Below are 21632 nucleotides of genomic sequence, written 5' to 3'. Positions count from 1 at the left end.
CACTATGTTGTTTGGTTCTTGGTGTGTACCTCTCCTCTGTGGCTGGTGGCCACTCTGTAGGAGGTGAGTGTCTACCTGTGTCCAAGAGATGCCATGAGTCCTTCAAACTCAGGGGCTTCATCTTACCACCTCTGCATTCTCTGTGATGTCCCAGAAACTGCTTGCCTGCTCTAAATTGTTCTCGTGGTTAAACATTGTTTTAGCCAAACTTCCTTGTTTGAGATGGCCAGATGTTCCTGCCTCCAGATCAGTAACAGAAGGCATCTCTTTGGATGCATATGGCATACGCCTGGATGTTCACCATTCTAGCTCAGCTCCCAGCTGGACCACACATTGTCAAGAATTGAAGAAGCCCTCTCATGGCTCTAAGGGTTTTGTGACATGGCAGATGCCAAGGAAGTAGGCAGACCCAAAATAAAGACAACAGCCCGACTTCAACTCTATATAATCTTTGGACTCAGGGAGTTGATAAAACTCATTTCTGGAGACTGTATTTACCCAGACAAAGGCAGCAGATTGTCACATTGTACATTTTTGCATTTGGCACATTTCGCCCGGAACCCTTTGATCTTCTGTCATTGAGGGTAGGATCATTTGCACTTCATTTAAAACTTAAAGAAAGCTACGCCATCTGTGCTCAGGGAACAGTTTTAATTTTCTTTTCAAGACATTCTCAAATTTATTATTTAAGAATATTCACACCCTGAGGGGAGGCATTTACTGGCCTTGCAGTCCTATTACCGTGCTGGGTTCTGGAGTCATACTCCCAGGGCTGCCAGCTCAGCATCATTACATACCAGCTAGGGAGCCCTGGCAAGTCACGTCACCTCTCTGTGCCTACTAACAGGAAGTTAGTAAGAGTAATTGTTTGAGGATGGAGAATTAAATGACATGCAGACCTACTCAAGACCACCTCCCCCATTTACATTCTCTCAGGAGATAATAGCTTCATTTTTATCATTGAACACTGTAGAACTTATGTTTCATCTATCAAAGTTATTTTTGGCCAAGGTCTATTTCAGAAATGTGTATATTTACATCTCCAACCTCAACACATTTTAAACAAAATTATTTGCAGAAAGTCTTGACTTATATTCCAAATACACTAGGATCAAGAATGTCAGGATCTGGCTGGGCGTGGTGGCTCATGCCTATAATCCCAGCACTTTGGCAGAGCGAGGTGGGTGGATTGCTTGAGGCCAGGAGTTTGAGGCCAGCCTGGCCAACATGGTGAAACCCCACCTCTACTAAAAATACAAAAATTAGCTGGGCATGGTGGTACACGCCTGTAATTCCAGCTACTTGGGAGGCTGAGGCATGAGAATCACTTGAACCCAGGAGGTGGGGGGGTTGCAGTGAGCCAAGGTCATGCCACTGCATTCCAGCCTGGGCAACAGAGTGAGACTCCGTCTCAAAAAAAAAAAAAAAAAAAAAAAAAAAAAGAATGTCAGGATCAAGCGAGGACACTCCAAGTGTCAAAAATGTCAACAAAGGGAGGTGCCCTACATTACTGCACACAAAGCAACTGTCTGCAAACAACCATGTAAATGGTTTGGTAGTCCTCAAGTGATGTCTTATGCACTTTATGCTTAACAGGATTGGTTAATTATATACGGGTATCTTCCTGTATTTCATCACACTTTCAGAAACTGTTAGAGGTTTTGCATCGCTGTGCAGTGGATTGTTATAATTTTTCCCACACAAAATAATGAGATGTATAGCGTTGCTTCGTGTTTTCACACAGAATGTCTGGTTTTCAGGAATGGATTACTGATGTTAATCAGAAGATGCTTATTTGTAAAATCCTCAGAGGAGTGGCTGGCACAGCAAATGCTCAATGTGTTGGCTATTACAAGCAGCAGTAGTAGTTAATACTTTTAAAAACTGATGGACCAGATACAAACCCAAGGCTACAAAGAGGCGAGGGAAGGAGCCTGGATCTCCTTACCTGGTTGTCTAGAATGCTGCCAGCTTCCCGGGAGATGAAGATTACAAGGTTGTGGGAAGTGGTTTGAAATAATTTGATTGTGGCATAATTTTTTAATTTAGAATGATAATTAAGGGGTACAAATGATGGACCAGATACAAACCCAAGGCTACAAAGAGGCGAGGGAAGGAGCCTGGATCTCCTTACCTGGTTGTCTAGAATGCTGCCAGCTTCCCAGGAGATGAAGATTACAAGGTTGTGGGAAGTGGTTTGAAATAATTTGATTGTGGCATAATTTTTATAATTTAGAATGATAATTAAGGGGTACAAACTTTTCTTTTTTTTTGAGACAAAGTCTTGCTCTGTCGCTTAGGCTGGAGTGCAGTGGCATGATCTAGGCTTACTGCAACCTCTGCCCCCTGGGTTCAAGCGATTCTCAAGCCTCAGCGTCCTGCGTAGCTGGGATTACAGGTGTGTATCACCATGTCTGGCTAATTTTTGTATTTTTTAGTACAGACGGTGTTTTGCCATGTTGGCCGGGCTGGTCTTGAACTCCTAACCTCATGTGATCCGCCCCCCTCAGCATCCCAAAGTGTTGGGATTACAGGTGTGAGCCACTGCGCCCAGCTGGGTATAAACTTTTCTTAACCACCAAGGCAAAGAACCCTAGCCACCGGTCCCCCACATCAGTGGTCTTATCATGTCTCACTGTCCCACCCACCCTGACCTCAATCAGGGGTCTTTCTGACCAGCAGACTCCTCTCCCTACCCACTTCCCACCTCATCCTATCCCATCCAAACCCAGGTCAGCACCACTAGGCAAAAACGCAGGTGAGGCTTGTGTTATAAGCCAAGGGATCCAGTTCTGTTTTCTTTTGGCAAAAAAGCACTGGTGAGCTATTAGTACCATCCAGCTAGGGTGGTGCTTCTAAGACTCTTGAGTCTCTACCACACTGTCCAGATTCTATCTGCCAAATTGGAGGGAGGAAAATGCTTCTTCCGTAGATGCTGGTGAAACAACAATGAGGAGAGCCTGGGAGATTGTGAGAAACAGGCACTAACACACTGATGGCTGGAAAGCACACCAGGACAGGCTCTCCACAGGCGACACGGAAAGATGCATCCAAAGCCCTAAGAGCCTCTCTACTCTTTATCCCAGCAACTCTGCTTCCAGAACACGGAAATATGCGTCCAAAGCCCTAAGAGACTCTCTACTCTTCCTCCCAGCAACTCTGCTTCCAGAATATGGAAATACGCCTCCAAAGACCTAAGAACCTCTCTACTCTTCATCCCAGCAACTCTGCTTCCAGAACATGGAAATGCGCATCCAAAGCCCTAAGAGCCTCTCTACTCTTCATCCCAGCAACTCTGCTTCCAGAACTGTAGCTGGACAAAATAGTTAAGAATGTGCAGAACATAGGCACGGTGGTTCATGCCTGTAATCCCAGCACTTTGGGAGGCCGAGGCGGGCAGATCACCTGAGGTCAGGAGTTTGAGACCAGCCTGGCTAACATGGTGAAACCCCGTTTCTACTAAAAATACAAAAAATTGGCCGGGTGTGATGGTGCACACCTGTAATCCCAGCTACTCAGGAGGCTGAGGTAGGAGAATCGCTTGAACCTGGGAGACGGAGGTTGCAGTGAGCCGAGATTGCGCCATTGCACTCCAGCTTGGGCAACAAGAGTGAAACTCTGTCTCAAAAATTAAAAAAAAGAGTGTGCAGAACAACACAGCCGAAGAACACATTCTTAGATATGTCAAAATGGGATAATCTAGTTGATACTATTTTATAACCTTGGCAACATGAGGATAATGGTTCATCCTTTCATGTCATTTTCTAGTCTGTGCTATGTAATTTCAAGTGCCTTTTCACTGAGTAGACCTATTAAAATTGATACAAGCAGCTGGCTATTGTTGGACATGTTCTATTTTTAATAAGAAAAGCTGGAAGCAACCTAAATGTCCAACAACTGGGGACTGGTTAAAGCCACACAATGGGATGATCCCATTTTTGGTTTGTGCATATGAGCGTGCATACATACACATTAAGAAGACTGCATCAAAATGAATAAGGCAGTTTGCTTATAGATGATTTTTTTCCATTTTGGTTATATTTATTGCCATTTTTTCTAAAATAACTATATGCTACTTAAAACATCTTATTTATTAACTTCCTTCCCCCACATTGATAGCCAGGGAGAATGCCCAGAAGAGTGTGTGTGTGCACATGCAAGGCGTGCAACCATCATAGATGAAATGGCAGCATCTGAGGTGAGCCCTAGGGCTAACAGGTCTGACTCCAAGTCATGCAAATCTGTGGGGATGTGGGGGAGGAGTTGGGGGAGACTCATTAGCGCTACCAGTTACACATTCCAGACAACAGCCAGTAGTTCCTCATTTGAATTGGAAACAGAATGAACACCCACACTCGCCCAGGGAGTGTGAACATATCATTTGATCTGTCTGCTCACATTTTTGGCAAGAGACATTGGTGGCAAGATTGGGGTCACTGACCCAGATTCTGGTATCTGAGTGGTTCTTAGAAAGCAACCAAATGGAGGTTTTCAAAAGGCTATGATCCCAATGTAACCAGTGTTTCACTCTTGGAAATGGGGGAGTTGGTGGGGATACCAAAGTCACACAAACACACGACACCAAGACACAAACTTTCCTTTACTCTTCATCTCTGCAGTGACACCAAGTTCATTTTTACTCTGCTGAGTCTTTCTTTGTTAACAGACTTCATGGATTTATAAAACAAATCCACTGTGCCAGGGCTCTGGCTTTCTGTATCCTTTCAGGACAGTCTCCAGGAATTTCTCAAAGGCCTTTGCCAGTTAGATCCTCAAGACTGCAGGCAACTGCTCCAATCACAAAAGCTCTCAGTTCAGCCTGATGTACCCTCAAAGGGCCAGTTGCTGAGACCATAGGGAGGAACTTAAGAAAGCGAAAGGGAAAGTTCCTAGGCTTCTACGTATTTATATATTGAACCATGAGACAGGGCTTAGCCAGTCAAGGACTTCCTGGAAGGGACTCCATTGGAGTTACTCGACCAAAATGGCAGCCTTCCCAGATCACAGGGAGAAATGAGACCAGGAACAGAGGCTCTCATTAGCAATGCCTTGATTTACACTCTGTTCTTACTGGAAGAGTTCCCCACTGTTGTCACAGAAAGCCAAAGACATCTCAAACAATTCCCAGAGTTTCAATACAGTTCCAAGATTGGTAAGCACACATTTTTCTCAGCACACATATACACATATTTTCACTTCCTTTTTATTCTTAAACTAATTCTTTTTCTTCAAAGGGAATCTTGGAAATTCAGTCCTAAGAAATTATAGTAAATATTCATCAGCCAGGCACAGTGGCTCACATCTGTAATCCCAGCACTTTGGGAGGCCCAGGTGGGAGGATCACCTGAGCTCAGGAGTTCGAGACCAGCCTGGACAACATCGTGAAACCCTGTCTCTACTTTAATATACATTTTATATATATATATATATATATATATATCTCCATGCTATGGTTTAAATGAAGTTTTAAATTTTCTATCTACTATGCAGCAATATGTCGCCTGATGTTGGAGAATGAACCAGGAAGTATTCCTGGAGCTTATATTGATATTTTAGAAGCTCCTGTCTTGTATTTGTAATGAGGGCAGTCACCGGGACGCCCAAATTCAACCTCACTTGCGTCCTTTTATTCCTTAATCTAATTTACACCTGCCAAACACAAACCCACCTTAGATGCAGCAAAGGGAATCAAACCCACATGGCTTCCTGGAGAGCTCTATTTAAAAAACACAAAACCTGTACTAATCTCGCGAAACCTGTACTAGCCTCACATCAAGTTCTTACATGAAGAAACCAGGTTATTTACTACGTTCTAATACATTCAGGGCCCACAGGGCATTTCCTGGCTGGCACAGGTCACTGGGACGTGGCGGTCCCTTCCCCCAACCGAAACAACTCGAAATTCACACACATCCCCGCAACAACAGCCTCCTGCCCTCAAAATCCACTGCCAAGTGCGAGGGACGCGGGAACGTCCAGTCTCTGCGGCGGCGCAGATGCCTGGCGGCTTTCTCTGAGACCCCTAAAAGAAATTCGGGCGCTTTCATTTTTGCACTAATGCTCTTCAACTTTAGGAGAGGGAGAATGCAGCGTGCGGACGGGAAAAAGAGGATCTAGTGGGAAATGCGGCCATGAAAGCACTTTTCTTGCACCTTCTCTCTGGACCAGGCGAGGAGGTAGAGGGCGAGCCTGGAGAGGAAAGATCTCTTCCCACACCCTACCTGGGTGTTTTCAAGAATTCCCGCAAAGACCCTGGGGCGCAGAGCGCGCCACCTTGGATATGTCGCCTGGAATCGGCTACCGGGAGCTCCTTTTCCCGCCTTCTCGGCCAGCACCGAGCTCATCCTCCCGGACCGGGAGGCTCCCCGATCGGGGACACTCTCAGATGCCGAGGGCAAGGTTGGCTCCAGAAGGGCAAGGCCCACGCGCCCGACGCGGCGCGCGCAGGAACCGGACAGTCCTGGGGACCCGGAACCACCCGCGCGTTTTGACTACGCCGCCCCCGCCCTCACTCCGCACCCTCCGCACACCCCGCACCCTCCGCACCCTCCGCACCCTGCGTCCCTCGGCCGCATCTCCACCGGGCGTCCGCTGGCTGGCTAGCTCACCACTCCGCGCCACCCGCCTCTAAAGCCCGGCACTCACCTGCCCCACGCGGCAGGCGCGCCGCACCCAGCAGCAGAACCCCTAGCAGTGCGATAGTGACCCCGCAGTTCAGGCCGGCCATGACTCCGGTACGCCTCGGCTTCGGTGGGGAAAACGACGGTGGGGAGCGGCGGCCCCAGGCGCCCAAGCCCGGCGCAGCTGCGCTCCGCCCTGCCTCACTCACCTGCGCGCGGGCGGACCGGCCCGAGCCCCGCCCTGCGCAGCAGGAGCGCGAGCCGACCCGGTGCGTCCCTCCTCTCTCTCCTCCTCCTCTTCCTGCCTCAGCGACCGCCTCTCCCGCCCAGGGTGCAGGGCTCCCGGCACCGGGTTGCTGGGTCCCTACTACTCCCCATTGCGGCGCTGGGGCGGACTTGTCCCCACCTTTCCGGGCTTAGTCTTCCTTCCCAAGTCTGAGAATGATGAGGTCTTTTTGTCCAGAGTCGCGAAGGTCGCCCATAGAGGAAGCCAGTCTACCTTCCCTTTTCTGTCCAGGAGACAAAGGCCATTATGCGCCTCGTTTTGGAGAAGAATCCTATTTGTGGGCCACCCAAGCCCTGGATCCTCTACTACCTGACTTGGGCCAGAGGTCTGTTGGACTTTAAAGCCGGTGGTGGTACAGCTAGTATTTGCAGGACGGTGAGCCTGCAGCCTACTCCACACACATCACCTGCAGTATTTCCAGACACACAACGTGCCCAAGGTCCCCAGGGTAGCTAGTAAATTAGAGGCAGATGCACCACTTTGTTGAATTGAGTAGAGCAGTATGTATCCCTTCACTGAGCTGTGGATGGAGTAGTATGTGCCCTTCTCGAGTTGTATTATAAATGGAGTAGTGTGTGCAGTGTGGGCGTGAAGCATTCAGGTCAAACATTGGGCTGGAAAATGAATGGCGCTGTACTCCTTTTCCAAATCCTCCCAGCCGCAGGTGTGCCATCTGCCTGTCTTCAGAGGCCCTGTGGGTTCTCCTTCCACCCTGCAGGCCATACACCAAGTCCAGGCCACAGGGAGAGATTGCGGATGGTTCAGGAGTTCTTAGCTAGCAGACCTGGGTTCTGCCAAAATGACTCCCTGGGACTACCTGTGTTCATGGATAGCCAGAAGCTGGGCCAGAGTCACCCAGAGCAACCTGGGAGGCTTGGGACAGGAACCAAAGCATGTGGGACAGCATCAGTTTACAGTCCAGTCCCAACTTCTGGTTAATTCTTGAGGGCACTGAGCCTCTCCAGGCTGCCCCAATCCTTCTTGTGGACGGTGGTGGGAAATCATCTCCTAGGAGCGTCACCCCTTCCTTCTCGGTGTCCTTAATCATGAGAATAGAGCTAGCTTTGCCCTCTGGGAGCCCACAGTCCGTCGAGGGAGGCAGAACTTGGAACATGACCCTGCCCACACCCCCACCTCTGGGAGGGCCTGTAGTGTGAGCTAAAGGGGACCTTAGATGTAATCTTCTAGTCCACTTCTGTCCTTGTGCAGACAAATGGGAAAACTGAGAACTAGAGGGAAGGGAGAGGATGAGAAACGAAGGGAGGCTCTTGGTTCTCCCCACTAAATTGAGGACCAATTCATCAAGAGAAAGAAATCTTGACAAAAATCTAAACACTCTAAAAATATTTATGCTGACCAGGAGGGTGAAAGCAGATTTATCTTTTCTCCTGATTCTAAGCAGGCATATATATCCCAGCACCTTTTCCTAACATCCGTAACACCATTGTTTCCCACATACACTAACACCCACAACAGTACTAGAATGGCAGTGTATTGAATGCAAAATATCAGAAATATTGCTTGACAAGTTAAGCCTAAGGAACAAGTTATTTCCTTACTATTTCGTCTCTCCAAAGTTTGCTTAACTGTCTTTCTTGGGATAGTTGACACCAGCTTTCTGAAAATGGAATGAGAGTCACTAATTCCCAAATATGAAGTATTGGTGATGGTTCCAGAAAGTAGCAGCAACGAGAAAGAAGAAAAGTAGGGAGGCACTTCAGCATCCTTTGCATGACAACCCAACTATATAGTTGAAGTAAAGATGTCCTGACATACTGTCCTGGTCCTCCAAGTGGAGTGTGAACAAAGCATTGCCAAAGATGGACATGTTTTGTCTTTACAAACATGGCTGAATGGAAGGAGTAAATTTTAAAAGGTTATTTCTGAACTGGAAAGCAATGTAGGCAACTATAATCTAGTGCTAGAGAGAAATGACAGATTGAAAGGTAAATTTTCGGCTGGGTGCAGTAGCTCATGCCTGTAATCCCAGCACTTTGGGAGGCCAAGTTGGGTGGATAACTTAAGGTCAGGAGTTGGAGACCAGCCTGGCCAACATGGCGAAACCTCGTCTCTACTAAAAGTACAAAAATTAGCTGGATGTGGTGGCAGGCGCCTGTAGTCCCAGCTACTCAGGAGACTGAGACAGGAGAATCGCTTGAACCTGGGAGGCGGAGGTTGCAGTGAGCTAAGATTGCACCATTCCACTCCAGCATGGGCGACAGAGTAAGGCTCTCTGTGGGAAAAAAAAAAAAAAAAGGGAGAGTGAGTCTTAAAACAGACTGTCCCATCTAATTTTGACCTCTTCTGAAACCCTGCAAAGGCTATAAAACAGGGATTAAAAAAAATTACGTAAGCCCACAAAGGTGGGTAGAACAGAGAGAAGACAACAGCAAAATCACCCTGGAAGCTAGACAGCAGCTGGACTAGTGGTAGCTGCCTTAGGAGCCTGGAGATGGCAGAACCCTAAGCCAGTAGTGGAAAACTGAGAAATAACACGATTAACACAGAAATCCTCAAAAAAGATCCTCAGGAAATGGCAGCATAAGGTATTCTGGAACTGAAGGATGAAAGAGGAGTTAAAACAAGAAAGGCTAGGAGAAAGCTGTTTGAGAAGTACTGTGGTTAGATCCCAGAACCCATCCACCATTACCCCTGTCTGGGCAACAGCCCCTCATCCAGCTTCCAGTGTTGTTCTTGAGAAATCCAAAACCATTCCCATTTTTGTTATTTTCTTTGAGACCCTTTTCTTGCCTCTAAAGCTGTAGAATCTTCTTGTTGTTCATTGGTTTCTGAAATTTCACCATAATGTGCCTTGATGTGAGTCTGCCTATATTATCCATCTTTAGATCTTGACAAGTTAGAGGGTTGGTAAGCTTAACAACTTTAGTGTTGTTTTCTGGAGTGATTAAAACCTAGGGATGTGGGCTGAGGGATGCCAGGCATAGCTGAAGGCATAGGAAACATTGTAAAAGTAGATAAATAAAGGGAAGATGTGCATTCTGAATGCTGAGATCCCCAGCTGTCTGGCCCCAACTTGCGTCCAAGGATGAGACAAAAGGGCTTTGTTATCCATATTGGGAATGGAAAAAGTCTTCTTCTGGAGAGTCTGACCAGCACAGGAGGAAAGACCCAAACATATGGACATTTGACTCTCATAAATGGGCCAACCAGCTTCCTACCCTGAGGTTTTCAATTAAGTCCCACCAACTTAGCTTTTTAATATCTCATTTTAATTTTAATTTTTATTTATTTATTTATTTTTTTGAGATGGAGTTTCGCTCTGTCACCCAGGCTGGAGTACAGTGGCTTGATCTCGGCTCACTGCAACCTCTGCCTCCCGGGTTTAAGAGATTCTCCTGCCTCAGCCTCCCAAGTAGCTGGGACTACAGTCGCCCACCAGCACGCCTGGCTAAGTTTTGTATTTTTAGTAGAGATGAGGTTTCACCATGTTGGCCAGGCTGGTCTCGAACTGCTGACCTCATGTGATCCACCCACCTCAACCTCCCATAGTGCTGGGTTTACAGGCGTGAGCCACTGTGCCTGGCCAATATCTCACTTTTAAACATGAGCAGTCAGGATTTCAGGATATCTGAGGAGAGCTTCTAACATAATAGAGTCAACATAACAAGTAACCAAACCGAAAAAAAAAAAAGAAAGAAAGAAAGAAGCAACCTGAAAGAGACTATACAAAGAGAAGAAAATAAAAGGAAGCAAAACAAAACAATTACTAACTCTCTTAGAGTGATGTAGGCAACTATAATTTGGTGTCAGACAATATTCTCTCTATGAAGCAGGAACAGCATGTTATAAAAAACAAAACAAGGCCGGGTGTGGTGGCTCACACCTGTAATCCCAGCGCTTTGGGAGGCCGAGGTGGGCAGATCACCTAAGGTTGGGAGTTCGAGACCAACCTGACCAACATGGAGAAACCCTGTCTCTACTAAAAATACAAAAAATTAGCCAGGCGTGGTGGTGTGTGCCTGTAATCCCAGCTACTCAGGAGGCTGAGGCAGGAGAACCACTAGAACCTAGTAGGCAGAGGTTGCAGTGAGCCGGGATCATGCCATTGCACTCCAGCCTGGGCAACAAGAGTGAAACTCCATCGCAAAAACAAAACAAAACAAAACAAACAAACAAAACAATTCAGAGAACCACAAAAGAATTCTTGGAAATGAAAAAAAGTGATTGTAGATAAAAATAATAATAATAAATAAATAGAAGAGTTAGAAGTGCTCCCAGAAAGTAAAGCAAAAAGACAAAGAGATAAAAAGTAGGAGGGAAAAGTAAATTTGAGATCCGGTTCAGAAGATCCAACATCTGAAAAATAAGTTTCCTAGAAAGAGAGAGCAGATGAAACAGAGGAGATGACATCATCAATAATATAATTGAAGAAATTCTCCAGGCCTGAATGACATGAGTTTCCAGATTAAAAGACTCATGCAGTGTCCTGCACAATGGATAATATAGGCAGACTCACGTCAAGGCACATCATGGTGAAATATCAGAAACCAATAACAAAAAGAAGATTCTAGGCCAGGTGTGGTGGCTCACGCCTGTAATCCCAGCTATTCCTGAGGCTGAGACATGAGAATCACTTGAACTCGGGAGGCGGAGGTTGCAGTGAGCTGAGATTGTACCACTGTACTCCAGCCTGGGTGATGGAAACAAACAAACAAAAAACAAACAACAAAAAAGAAGATTCTGTAGCTTCCAGAGGCAAGAAAATGGTCTCACAGAAAATAACAAAAATCAAAGTGGTTTTGGATTTCTCAAGAACAACATTGGAATTTGGAAAACAATGAAGCAATACCTTCAAAATTCTGAAGAGAGATAACTTCCAAATTAGAATTCTATACCTAGCCAAACTACCAATTAAACAATAAGGTAGAAAAAGGGCACTTTTAAATGTTCAAGATCTTAAAAAAACCTCCAAACCTCCTACATACCTCTTCTCAAGAAAATACTGGAAGATGTGTTGCATTAAAACAAAAAATGCATGCAACACAGGGAGGAGTGGATACAGGTTTGTGGGGGGTAAACATAATCACCTTAAGAAAAAGAATACAAAGTTGCAAACAGAAAATCAAGTGTGGGGCCAGGCATGGTGGCTCGCACCTGTAATCCCAGCACTTTGGGAGGCAGGGGTGGACAGATCACCTGAGGTCAGGAGTTCGAGACCAGCCTGGCCAACATGGTGAAATCCCGTCTCTACTAAAACTACAAAAATTAGCCAGGCATGGTGGCACACGCCTGTAATCCTAGCTACTTGAGAGGCTGAGGCAGGAGAATGGCTTGAACCCGGGAGGTGGAGGTTGCAGTGAGCTGATATCGCACCATTGCACTCCAGCCTGGGCGACAGGGCAAGACTCGTGTCTAAAAAAAAAAAAAAAAAAAAGGAGAGAGAAAGAAAAGAAAAGAAAAAAAATCAGGTGTGAAAATGATTACTGTGTTTAGACTGAGGAAAGAAATCTCAATGAATTACAAATGGAAAAATATCACAAATGTTCCAAAATCCAGAAAAAATAACACAGTATTTTTACTGTTAATTGTCTGGTTCAACTCTAAGTCATTCTCCAGGTCATTTTGCAAGATGCATCAGATAAGATGCAACTGATATGTTGAGATCCATAAGACCTGTGAATTCACATGCAGAAATACTCACTGTCCATAGAACCATTATAGTTTTGTGCCCTACAAATACAGAAATTCCTATAAGTTCCATTTGTGTGATTCCTATTAAATATAAAGATCAAAATAGTATAGTGCATTCAAAATTATACTGCTGATTACCAATTTGTTTCTGACAGAAAAAAAAGCCCATCATTTTTGATAAGCCATGATGAGTTGCATGTTCTGCTTAAAATTTTAGCTTTGATAATTGGAAAACTTTTCCACAGACTAGCTTATTCTGGATCTGTACATTTCACTTTATTCCTCCTCCTCCACTGTGCACATAATCTGGGTGTTGGCCACGGCAGCACGGGTTCATAATGTAATATCACCTCTGGCCTTGCTCCTTCTGGTCACCTCACCTTGTGAGTCAGCCCCGTGGATGGGAGGAGTATTCCTAGAAGCCATTACTGCAATGTGAGAACAAGCAATGGCTTAACTATACATGAATGTGACCATGAATCAAGTAAATATATCCCACCAAACCCCAGTTATAATAAATGTATGTCTGAGTTAACATCCCTTTAGCCGGATCCCAAAATGCCCACAGCCACTCAATGCTACATTGTATAAGGGGAAGTTTGATGGAAAGAAAGTGGAGGGAGGGCTTTTTTGGCAGTCAAAATACGTGCCTTTGCAAATTTGACAAAGACCTATGACCAGGGAAGCACACTGGAGCTTTCTTAGCTTCTTTGTGTATTTGCCTCTAGATATATGAAGTAGAGATACAGCCCAAGGGAGAGTCAAGGAACTCCCAGCGTGAGGTGCCCCAGGCTTAGAGAGCCCAGCATCCAGACCGAGTCAAGCCATAAACATATGGCCAACTACACTGGGCCCTGAATTCCGTAGCCACCCTTCTCTCCTGAGTGAACAGATGGGCGGAGTTAAATCAAATGGAGCCATTGCTTTTAGTGATGAGATTCTCAAATAATAGTGGTGCTTGGTTAAAACCACCCCCCATGCCCCCGACACAAACCTGTGCTCTGCAAATGCCCTTGAGCCACGTACACCTGAACAAGCACAGAGAAGGAGCCTGCACCGGCCCTGGATAACTACCTAGCTTTTTACATGAGAGAAGAATAAACGTCTCTTTTTTAAGCTTCCAGTCACTTGTGCCTAAACCGCATCCTAAGGCAGGCTTAGGAGATTTTTCTGCTGCTATGGAAAATGTAAGGGAGAGCAAACCCATGTAATTCACTGCAAATAAAGGACTTGACCTAAGTGGGTAAGATGGAATGGCTCAGCGACTATGAATGTGCATTCTGCAGTCAGATGTCCTGGATTCAAATACTGTCTCTTGCCGGGCACGGTGGCTCACGCCTGTAATCCCAGCAATTTAGGAGGCTGAGGCAAGCAGATCACCTAAGATCAGGAGTTCAAGACCAGCCTGGCCAACACGGTGAAACCCCGTCTCTACTAAAAATACAAAAATTAGTCAGGCATGGTGGTACGGTCCTGTAGTCCCAGCTACTCGGGAGGATGAGGCAGGAGAATCATTTAAACCTGGGAGGTGGAGGTTGCAGTGAGCTGAGATTGTACCACTGCACTCCAGCCTGGGTGACAAAGCGAGACTCCATCTCAAACAAAAACAAAAACAAATACAAATACTGCCTCTGCAACTTTACTGGCTTGTGCCAACTCCTTTCACCTACATGTGCCTCAGTTTCCTCATCCATGAACTGGGTCCATGAATAGGGTGTTGTAAAGATTAATGAGGTAATATATGTAACACATTCAGCACAGTGCTTGGCACATAGTAAATGCACAGTAAAGTTAGCTGAGATTGCCTGTGTCATGAGCAAAGGAAGAAAGGAGTGGGTATCAGCTTGGTGGGGAGGGAAGCTATGGAAGTGGAGTGCAGAGTTCTGGAAAGAGAAGGCTGCAGACAAATTTCTTCACAGTCTCACTCAAATCTGAAAGTGTCAGCTCCTCAAGGCAGGAAGCTGTGTCTGTTTTATTCATCTTTATATTTCTGGAGCTGAAGATAGGGATTGAGTAAACGCTTAACAAATAGTTGGGGAATGAATGAACTCATTAGCCAAGGATGTGTGGATTACCCCACCAATTGGGCCACTGAGCCCAGGGAGCTCTTTGAAACTTGTGACCCTGAAAAGATGAATGCACAGTTCATTTTAAAGCGGGGGTAGGGCCCCTGGTCGAATGCGGTCATTGTGGCCATGTTGGGTGTCTAGCAGTCTCCCTGGCCTTGTAGGATGGGCCAGAGTCCGGTGGGACAGGACTTTATCCAGTTTGAACAGAGGGTGGAAGGAACATCTGTCCAAATCAGGTAACTTCTCTGAAACTTTCCTTTCCGGTGATTAAGCAAGTTAATAAAGTTGAGATTCTTTCAGTGCACTAATAGCTCTTAGTGTCACTGTCAATGTCAACTACTGTTTGAGGGAGAAAACTTCCCATTCACAGTTTGAGCAGAGCTTCTTTGTGAGCCTCAAAACAGAAGAGTTTGCCATTGTCTCAGGATAAGAGAGAAGTTCCTTGGGAATGACTGACTTTGCCAAGTAATTTGCCCAACGGTAACCACGTGGTATAATTTCAGTCTTAGAATGAGTAAGACAAATAAGAACAATCCTTGCAGAGCAGCTAGTCATGCCGCCGCAGATGGGATCTGAATGAACTCAGTTCTGCATGACTCAGGAACTCGGCAGCAGGCAGCTGAGCACCTTCTGAGGTCACCCCAAAGTGACCAGAGGCCTGGGATCCATGCACCATCACCTCCTCAAACTGTACCATCTAAGAGGTCAAGATGAAATGCCCCGGGGCAAAAAGAGAGGAAGAGTATAGATGTCTACTCCTTTCTTAAGTTCGTGCAACCAGCTCTTAGTAAGTCACTTGCCCACAGGGTAGAGAGAGCCGTACCCTGCCCATCCCTGGAGTCTGCACCACCCTCGGATATGATCCATCCGCATGTCAGGCCTCTGCTTGCCACCCTTGCTTCTTTCTTTTCTGTGTGTTTCCTTGAAATTTGGGAGGAAAAGAGCTTTAGTCGCCCTCTCAGGGATTTTCCTCCCCCTGGAGAGGGAATTGAGTCATATCATTGTTGAGCAGGAGGACTTGGAGCTCATCTGGTTGACACCTGCCTGATGGACGCAGGCCTGGGAAGGGTGACACAGTTGAGTCAAATAGCAGGTGAGCTTCAGAGCAGAAGCCAGGTGTCCATCCAATAGTTCATGAGCTTTCCTTTCTGAAAAATCTTGATTCCTAGCTGAATGCTCTGGCTTGTGCCTGTAATCCTAGCACTTTGGGAGGCTGAGGCAGGAGGATAGCTTGATGTTAGGAATTTGAGACCAGCCTGGGCAACATACTGAGATCCTGTCTCTACAAATAAATTTTAAAAATTAGCCAGGTGAGTGCCTGACCCCCTTTTTAAAAACTGTGGTAGAATATGTATATAACATAACATTTGCCATTTTAACCATTTTTAAGTGTGCAGTTTGTGGCATTAGTACATTCACATTGTCTTGCAGCTGTCACCACCATCCGTCTCCAGAGCTTTCCCTTCTTCTCGAACTGAAACTCTGCACCCATTAAACTATAATTCCCCTTCCCTGCTTCCCTCCAGCCCCTGTCATCCATCACTCTACTTTCTTTTTTTTTTTTGAGACGGAGTCTCGCTCTGTTGCCCAGGCTGGAGTGTAGTGGTGCGATCTCGGCTCACTGCAAGCTCCGCCTCCCGGGTTCACGCCATTCTCCTGCCTCAGCATCCAGAGTAGCTGGGACTACAGGCGCCCACCACCACACCCGGCTAATTTTTTGTATTTTTAGTAGAGATGGGGTTTCACCGTATTAGCCAGGATAATCTCGATCTCCTGACCTCATGATCCACCTGCCTCGGCCTCCCAAAGTGCTGGGATTACAGGTGTGAGCCACCGCACCCGGCCTCTACTTTCTGTCTCTACAATTTTGCCTATTCTAGGTAGTAAATGGAATTGTATAATATTTGTCCATTTGAGACTGGCTTACTTCACTTAGCATAAGGTCCTCCAGATTCATCCATGTTGTCACATGTCACAATTTCCTTCCTTCCTAAAGCTGAATAATGTTCCATTGTATAGACACACATACACACCACAATTTGTTTATCCATTTATCCATCAATGGACACTTGGATTGTTTCCACCCTTTAGTTATTGTGAGTAATGCTGCTCTGAACCGTGGTTGTACAAATATCTCTTCAAGATGCCATTTTCAGTTCTTTTGTGTATATACCCAGAGTAGAATTGCTGGATCACATGGTAATTCCATGTTTAATGTTTTGAGGAACCCCATATGTACTCTTTTTAAAAAGCATAACTACAATGCCATCATCACACCTACAAATAAATGAATCATGACTCCTTAATCACATTTTATCCAGTCACTGTCAGGTTTCCAATTATCTTATCGATGTTATTTTAAAAATATTTTAGGCCAGGCATGGTGGCTCATGCCTGTAATGCCAGCACTTTGGGATGCTGAGGCGGGAGGATTGCTTGAACTCAGGAGATCAAGACCAACCTGGGTGACATGGTAAACCCTGTCTCTACTAAATACAAAAAGTAGGCAGGGGTGGTAGTGTGTGCCTGTGGTCCCAGCTACTAGGGAAGCTGAGGTGGGAGGATTGCTTGACCCCTGGAGGTGGAGGCTGCAGTGAGCTGAGAAGGCACCGCTGCTCTCCAGCCTGGGCGAAAGAGCAAGACTCTGTCTCAAAATATAAATTGATAAATAGATAAATAAATACATAAATAAATAGAAGTTTCATTGTTTGAATCAGGATCCAAATAAAGTTCCTGTATTACAATTGGTTGGTATGCCTTTCTAAAAAAAATAAAATTAATTTTGGAATCATATTTACAGAAAAACTGCAAAGGTACTACAGAGAACGCTCATGCACTCGTTCACTAGCTAGTTCTAATGTCAATATCTTGCATATTACTGTATATTTGTCAAAACTAAGAAAGTATCAGCACTTTACTATGAGCAAACTCTGGACTTTATTCAAATTTCACTCCTTTTTCTGTGAATGTCCTCTTTCTGTTTCAAGATCCCATCCAGGACCCCACACTGCATTTAGTTATTGTGTCTCAGACTCCTCCCATTGGTGATAGGTCCTCAGGTTTTGTTTTTCATGATCTTGAAAATTTTGAGGAGTAGTGGTCAGGTATTTTGCAGAGTTTTCCCTCAATTCAGGTTTGTCCAATATTTTTGTCACGATTAGCTGGGATTAAGACACTTTGGGAAGGCCAGGCATGGTGGCTCACACCTGTAATCCCAGCACTTTGGGAGGCTGAGGTGGGTGGATCGCTTGAGGTCAGGAGTTTGAGACCAGCCTGGCCAACATGGCAAAACCCCATCTCTACTAAAAATACAAAAATTAGCCAGGTGTGGTGGTGCATGCCAGTAGTCCCAGCTACTTGGAAGGCTAAGGCACGATAATTGCTTGAACTTGGGAGGTGGAGGTTGCAGTGAGCCGAGATTACGCCACTGCACTCCAGCCTGGGTGACAGAGCGAGACTCTATCTCAAAAAAAAAAAAAAAAAAAAGGACTATTTGGGAAGAATTTCACAGACGTGATGTGCCCTTCTTGTCATAGTGCATCAGGGGTACATGATGTCCCCCCAGCATCTCTGGTGATGTTAACCTTCATCGCTTGGTTAAGGTGGTGTCTGCTAGGTTTCTCCACTGTTAAGTTACTAAATTTCCCCTTTCCATACTCTGTTCTTTGGAAGTGAGTCACTAAGTCCATGATATGTCTGTAAATCTATTTTAATGTATAAAATAAAGTCTGTATAGAGGGTAACCTTCTCTTTCTATTTTTTTTTTTTTTGAAATTTACTTGTTGAGGAAATCAGGTCATTCATTTGTCTCGTATTGTGTCCTGCAGTCTAATGTCATTTTACATCTTCCCTTGCCCTCTGTATTTCCTGTAAGCTGGTATTTGGAGCTGGAGGCCTGATCTCCTTCCTGTTTGATTCCTTCAGCAGGAACACTTCATGAGTAGAGTTGTGGACTTCTGTCAGGAGGCTCCTGGTGTCTCTTTTTTGTGAAGTTAGCAGCTATTGATTCTCAATGTATTGCTTTGATTCTAATAACACCTTTAGGTTCCCTCAGGACTTACCTTATCAAAGTACTTTCCTAAGTGAAGACAACTCATTTTCTACCCCCATTGCACATAGTATCTTCAGCAAATCGAAGTCACTGCCATGGTAAAGAACACTGTTATTTTATGTACAATTAAGAAAGAAAAAAACACTGCAGATTAATCTACAATACAATGCTTTCTTACATTGTCAGTATAATTTTGAGGCAAACTGAAGAATACCAAGGGTGAGTTACCATTTTCCTTTTTAACTAAACTATAGTTTTATTTTTCCCTCAATTGAATCTCATTTTCTAGAAGTCAAGTCAACATCAGTGGGAAGCCTCTGCTGACGGAGGTCTGGTGTGCTGATGGCAGCCTGTGCAGCATGGCGTGGGTCACACCAGCTTTAATTGCATGACTTTGGCCCTTCCTTCATCTACCCCATGGATTCAGCAGTTTCTCCTGTCCTTCCTTGAGTCGCTTGGTGTGTGGTCTGTTCTTTTGCATGCTTCTCTGTGACAAGACAGCTTATTCTAATTCTGTGTCTTCAGCATTCTTGCCTAAGTCCCATAAACACTTGGTTATAGCCTTGCAAGAAAGTATAGAATTGCAGCCATTCCTCTAGTGACAAATATTTGCTACTCTCCTATCAAATATCTGCCCCACTGCTGCATTTCCATGCTTTGCTGCACCCACACAAACTTTTAGTTTCCACATTGAATCGGGTTATAATCTTTTTGATGGTATTTTATTTTAGTTTCAAGGGGTACATGTGCAGGTTTGTTACATGGGTAAATTGCATGTCATGGGAGTTTGGTGTACAGATAATTTTGTCACCCAGGTAATTGGCATAATGCCTGATAGTTTTTCAATCCTCACCCTCCTCCCGTTCTTCGCCCTCAAGTAGGCCCTGGTGTTGGTTGTTCCCTTCTTTGTGTCCACGTGTACTCAATGTTTAGCTCCCACTTATAAGTGAGAACACATGGATTTGGTTTTCTGTTCCTGTGTTAATTCACTTAGGGTAATGGCCTCCAGTTCCATCCATGTTGCTGCAAAGGACATGATTTCATTCTTTATTATGGCTGCATAGTATTCCGTGGTGTATATGTACCATATTTTCTTTATTTAGTTCACCGTTGATGGACATCTAGATTGATTCTATGTCTTTGCTATTGTTAAGAGTGCTGCAGTGAACATACATGTGCATGTGTCTTTACGGTAGAATGATTTATATTCCTTTGGGTGTATACCCAATAGTGGGATTGCTGGGTCAAATGGCAGTTCTACTTTAAATTCTCTGAGAAAACGTCAGGACTTTTCACAGTGGCTGAACTAATTTACATTCCCACCAGCAGTGTATAAGTGTTCCCTTTTCTCTGCAATCTCGCCAGCATCTATTATTTTTGACTTTTTAATAATAGCAATTGTTTGTTAATTTTTTTCACATGAAAATTTATGGTTTATTAATATTCTTGTGAAAAATCCACAACGGCCACAGAGAACATCATTGCAGCAACTTTACTCCTTTGGCTTTTTGCCAGCACCAACATTGGCCTTTGCAGTTCCCCTGACTTTCTTCATTCCGTTCTTGCGTTCCTTTCGTCGCTTTCTTGAGGTCTTTTTCTTCTCATACAGGCCAAGTCTTGCAAATCTATGTTTGGGTTCGTTTTTCTTTGCATAATCCAGGGAATCGTAAATCATGCCAAAGCCAGTTGTCTTGCCACCACCAAAATGAGCTCTGAATCCAAATGCAAAGATGACATCTAGTGTGGTATTGTACATTTTGGCTAGTTTTTCCCAAATTTCTGTCTTAGGCACTGTTGCCTTCCCGGGGTGAATGACATCAATGACCATTTGTTTCCTCTAAGTAGTCGGTTGGTCATGAACTTTCTAGTGTGGGTAGTTACCGTGTCGTTCATGCTGGTGGTCTAACCTCAGACAGCCAGGAAAGAAAAAAGCTGATGATACTTTAAATGGTAATTAAGCTCCATAGCTATAGAACCAACCATGCACATACTTCAATTGAAGGTGATGCCAATATGAATAGTTATGGCCAAATGTTGGCACACACTATCATAACAACCACGTCAGAGATGCCCGACTGTGAAAGGCTGCCCAATTTCAGAGATGTTACAAGTTTTTAGGCTGGGCGCAGTGGCTCACACCTGTAATCCCAGCACTTTGGGAGGCCAAGGTGAGCAGATCACCTGAGGCCAGGAGTTCAAGACCAGCCTGGCCAACATAGTGAATCCCCGTCTCTACTAAAAATACAAAAAATTTAGTCTGGTGTGGTGGCGGGCACCTGTAATCTCAGCTACTTGGGAGGCTGAGGAAGGAGAATCGCTTGAACCTGGGAGGCGGATCTTGCAGTGAGCTGAGATCATGCTACTGCACTCCAGCCTGGGTGACAGAGAGACACTCCACCTCAAAAAAAAAAAGTTTTTAAAATGTGCATCTTAGAATCAATGAAATACAGGTTTCTGGTTATGTGAGTGGCAAGAACCCCATTTTATTTATCTGGGTGACCTTCCCAAAGAATGTAGCTCAGTGCTTACATGCTATTTCAAAAATATTTGTTGTTGGAATGAAGCCAGCAGTTAATCAATATGTATATATTTATTGAGCATTTACCAGGAACAAGGTCTAGTTGGAATGCATATTTGAAAACCCAAACCAATCCCTTTTTCTTAAAATAATTTGATTCTCCTCATCCTTATTACATTTCTATAGCTGTTCTTAGCCAAATTGAAATCTACTGCTATGTCATTGGGCTCTTTGTTTCTTTTCTGCTTGAGTAATAAACGCACCCAACTGGCCATCTTTGATTTTGGAGAGTTGCGCTCCCTCTCCTTGAGGGTGGAGTTTGAGTTTCTCTTTGAATCAGCCTCCTGTGTTTTTCTCCATCTCTTCTTCCCTTCCTGCCCTTGCCCTCGCCTTAGTTCCCACCAAAGGTCTACCTTCTGAGGTCTTTCTTCCAACA

At 44.9% G+C, this 21632-nt stretch overlaps 1 protein-coding gene and 1 pseudogene across 4 annotated transcripts in view; both read right to left on the bottom strand.

The window, feature by feature from the left end:
• Window positions 1-6918, bottom strand: part of CDCP1 (CUB domain containing protein 1) — a 62331-nt gene extending 55413 nt beyond the window's left edge. The window contains exon 1 of one of the 4 annotated variants that reach the window (XM_002813845.5): window positions 6646-6918. In XM_002813845.5, the coding sequence (XP_002813891.1) occupies window positions 6646-6727 (82 nt within the window). In that variant the 5' untranslated portion in view covers window positions 6728-6918. Of the gene's footprint in view, window positions 1-6555; window positions 6622-6645 lie in introns of those variants that run through there. The other 3 variants (XM_009239123.4, XM_009239121.4, XM_063722108.1) reach the window with 3 other exon arrangements.
• Window positions 6919-20170: 13252 nt separating this feature from the next.
• On the bottom strand, window positions 20171-20571 carry LOC100450068 (small ribosomal subunit protein eS24-like; annotated as a pseudogene).
• Window positions 20572-21632: the final 1061 nt, after the last annotated feature.

Source organism: Pongo abelii, chromosome 2, assembly GCF_028885655.2.
Source record: "Pongo abelii isolate AG06213 chromosome 2, NHGRI_mPonAbe1-v2.0_pri, whole genome shotgun sequence".
In the NCBI taxonomy this organism is placed as follows: domain Eukaryota; kingdom Metazoa; phylum Chordata; class Mammalia; order Primates; family Hominidae; genus Pongo; species Pongo abelii.
This window is presented reverse-complemented; position numbering and strand designations above follow the sequence as displayed.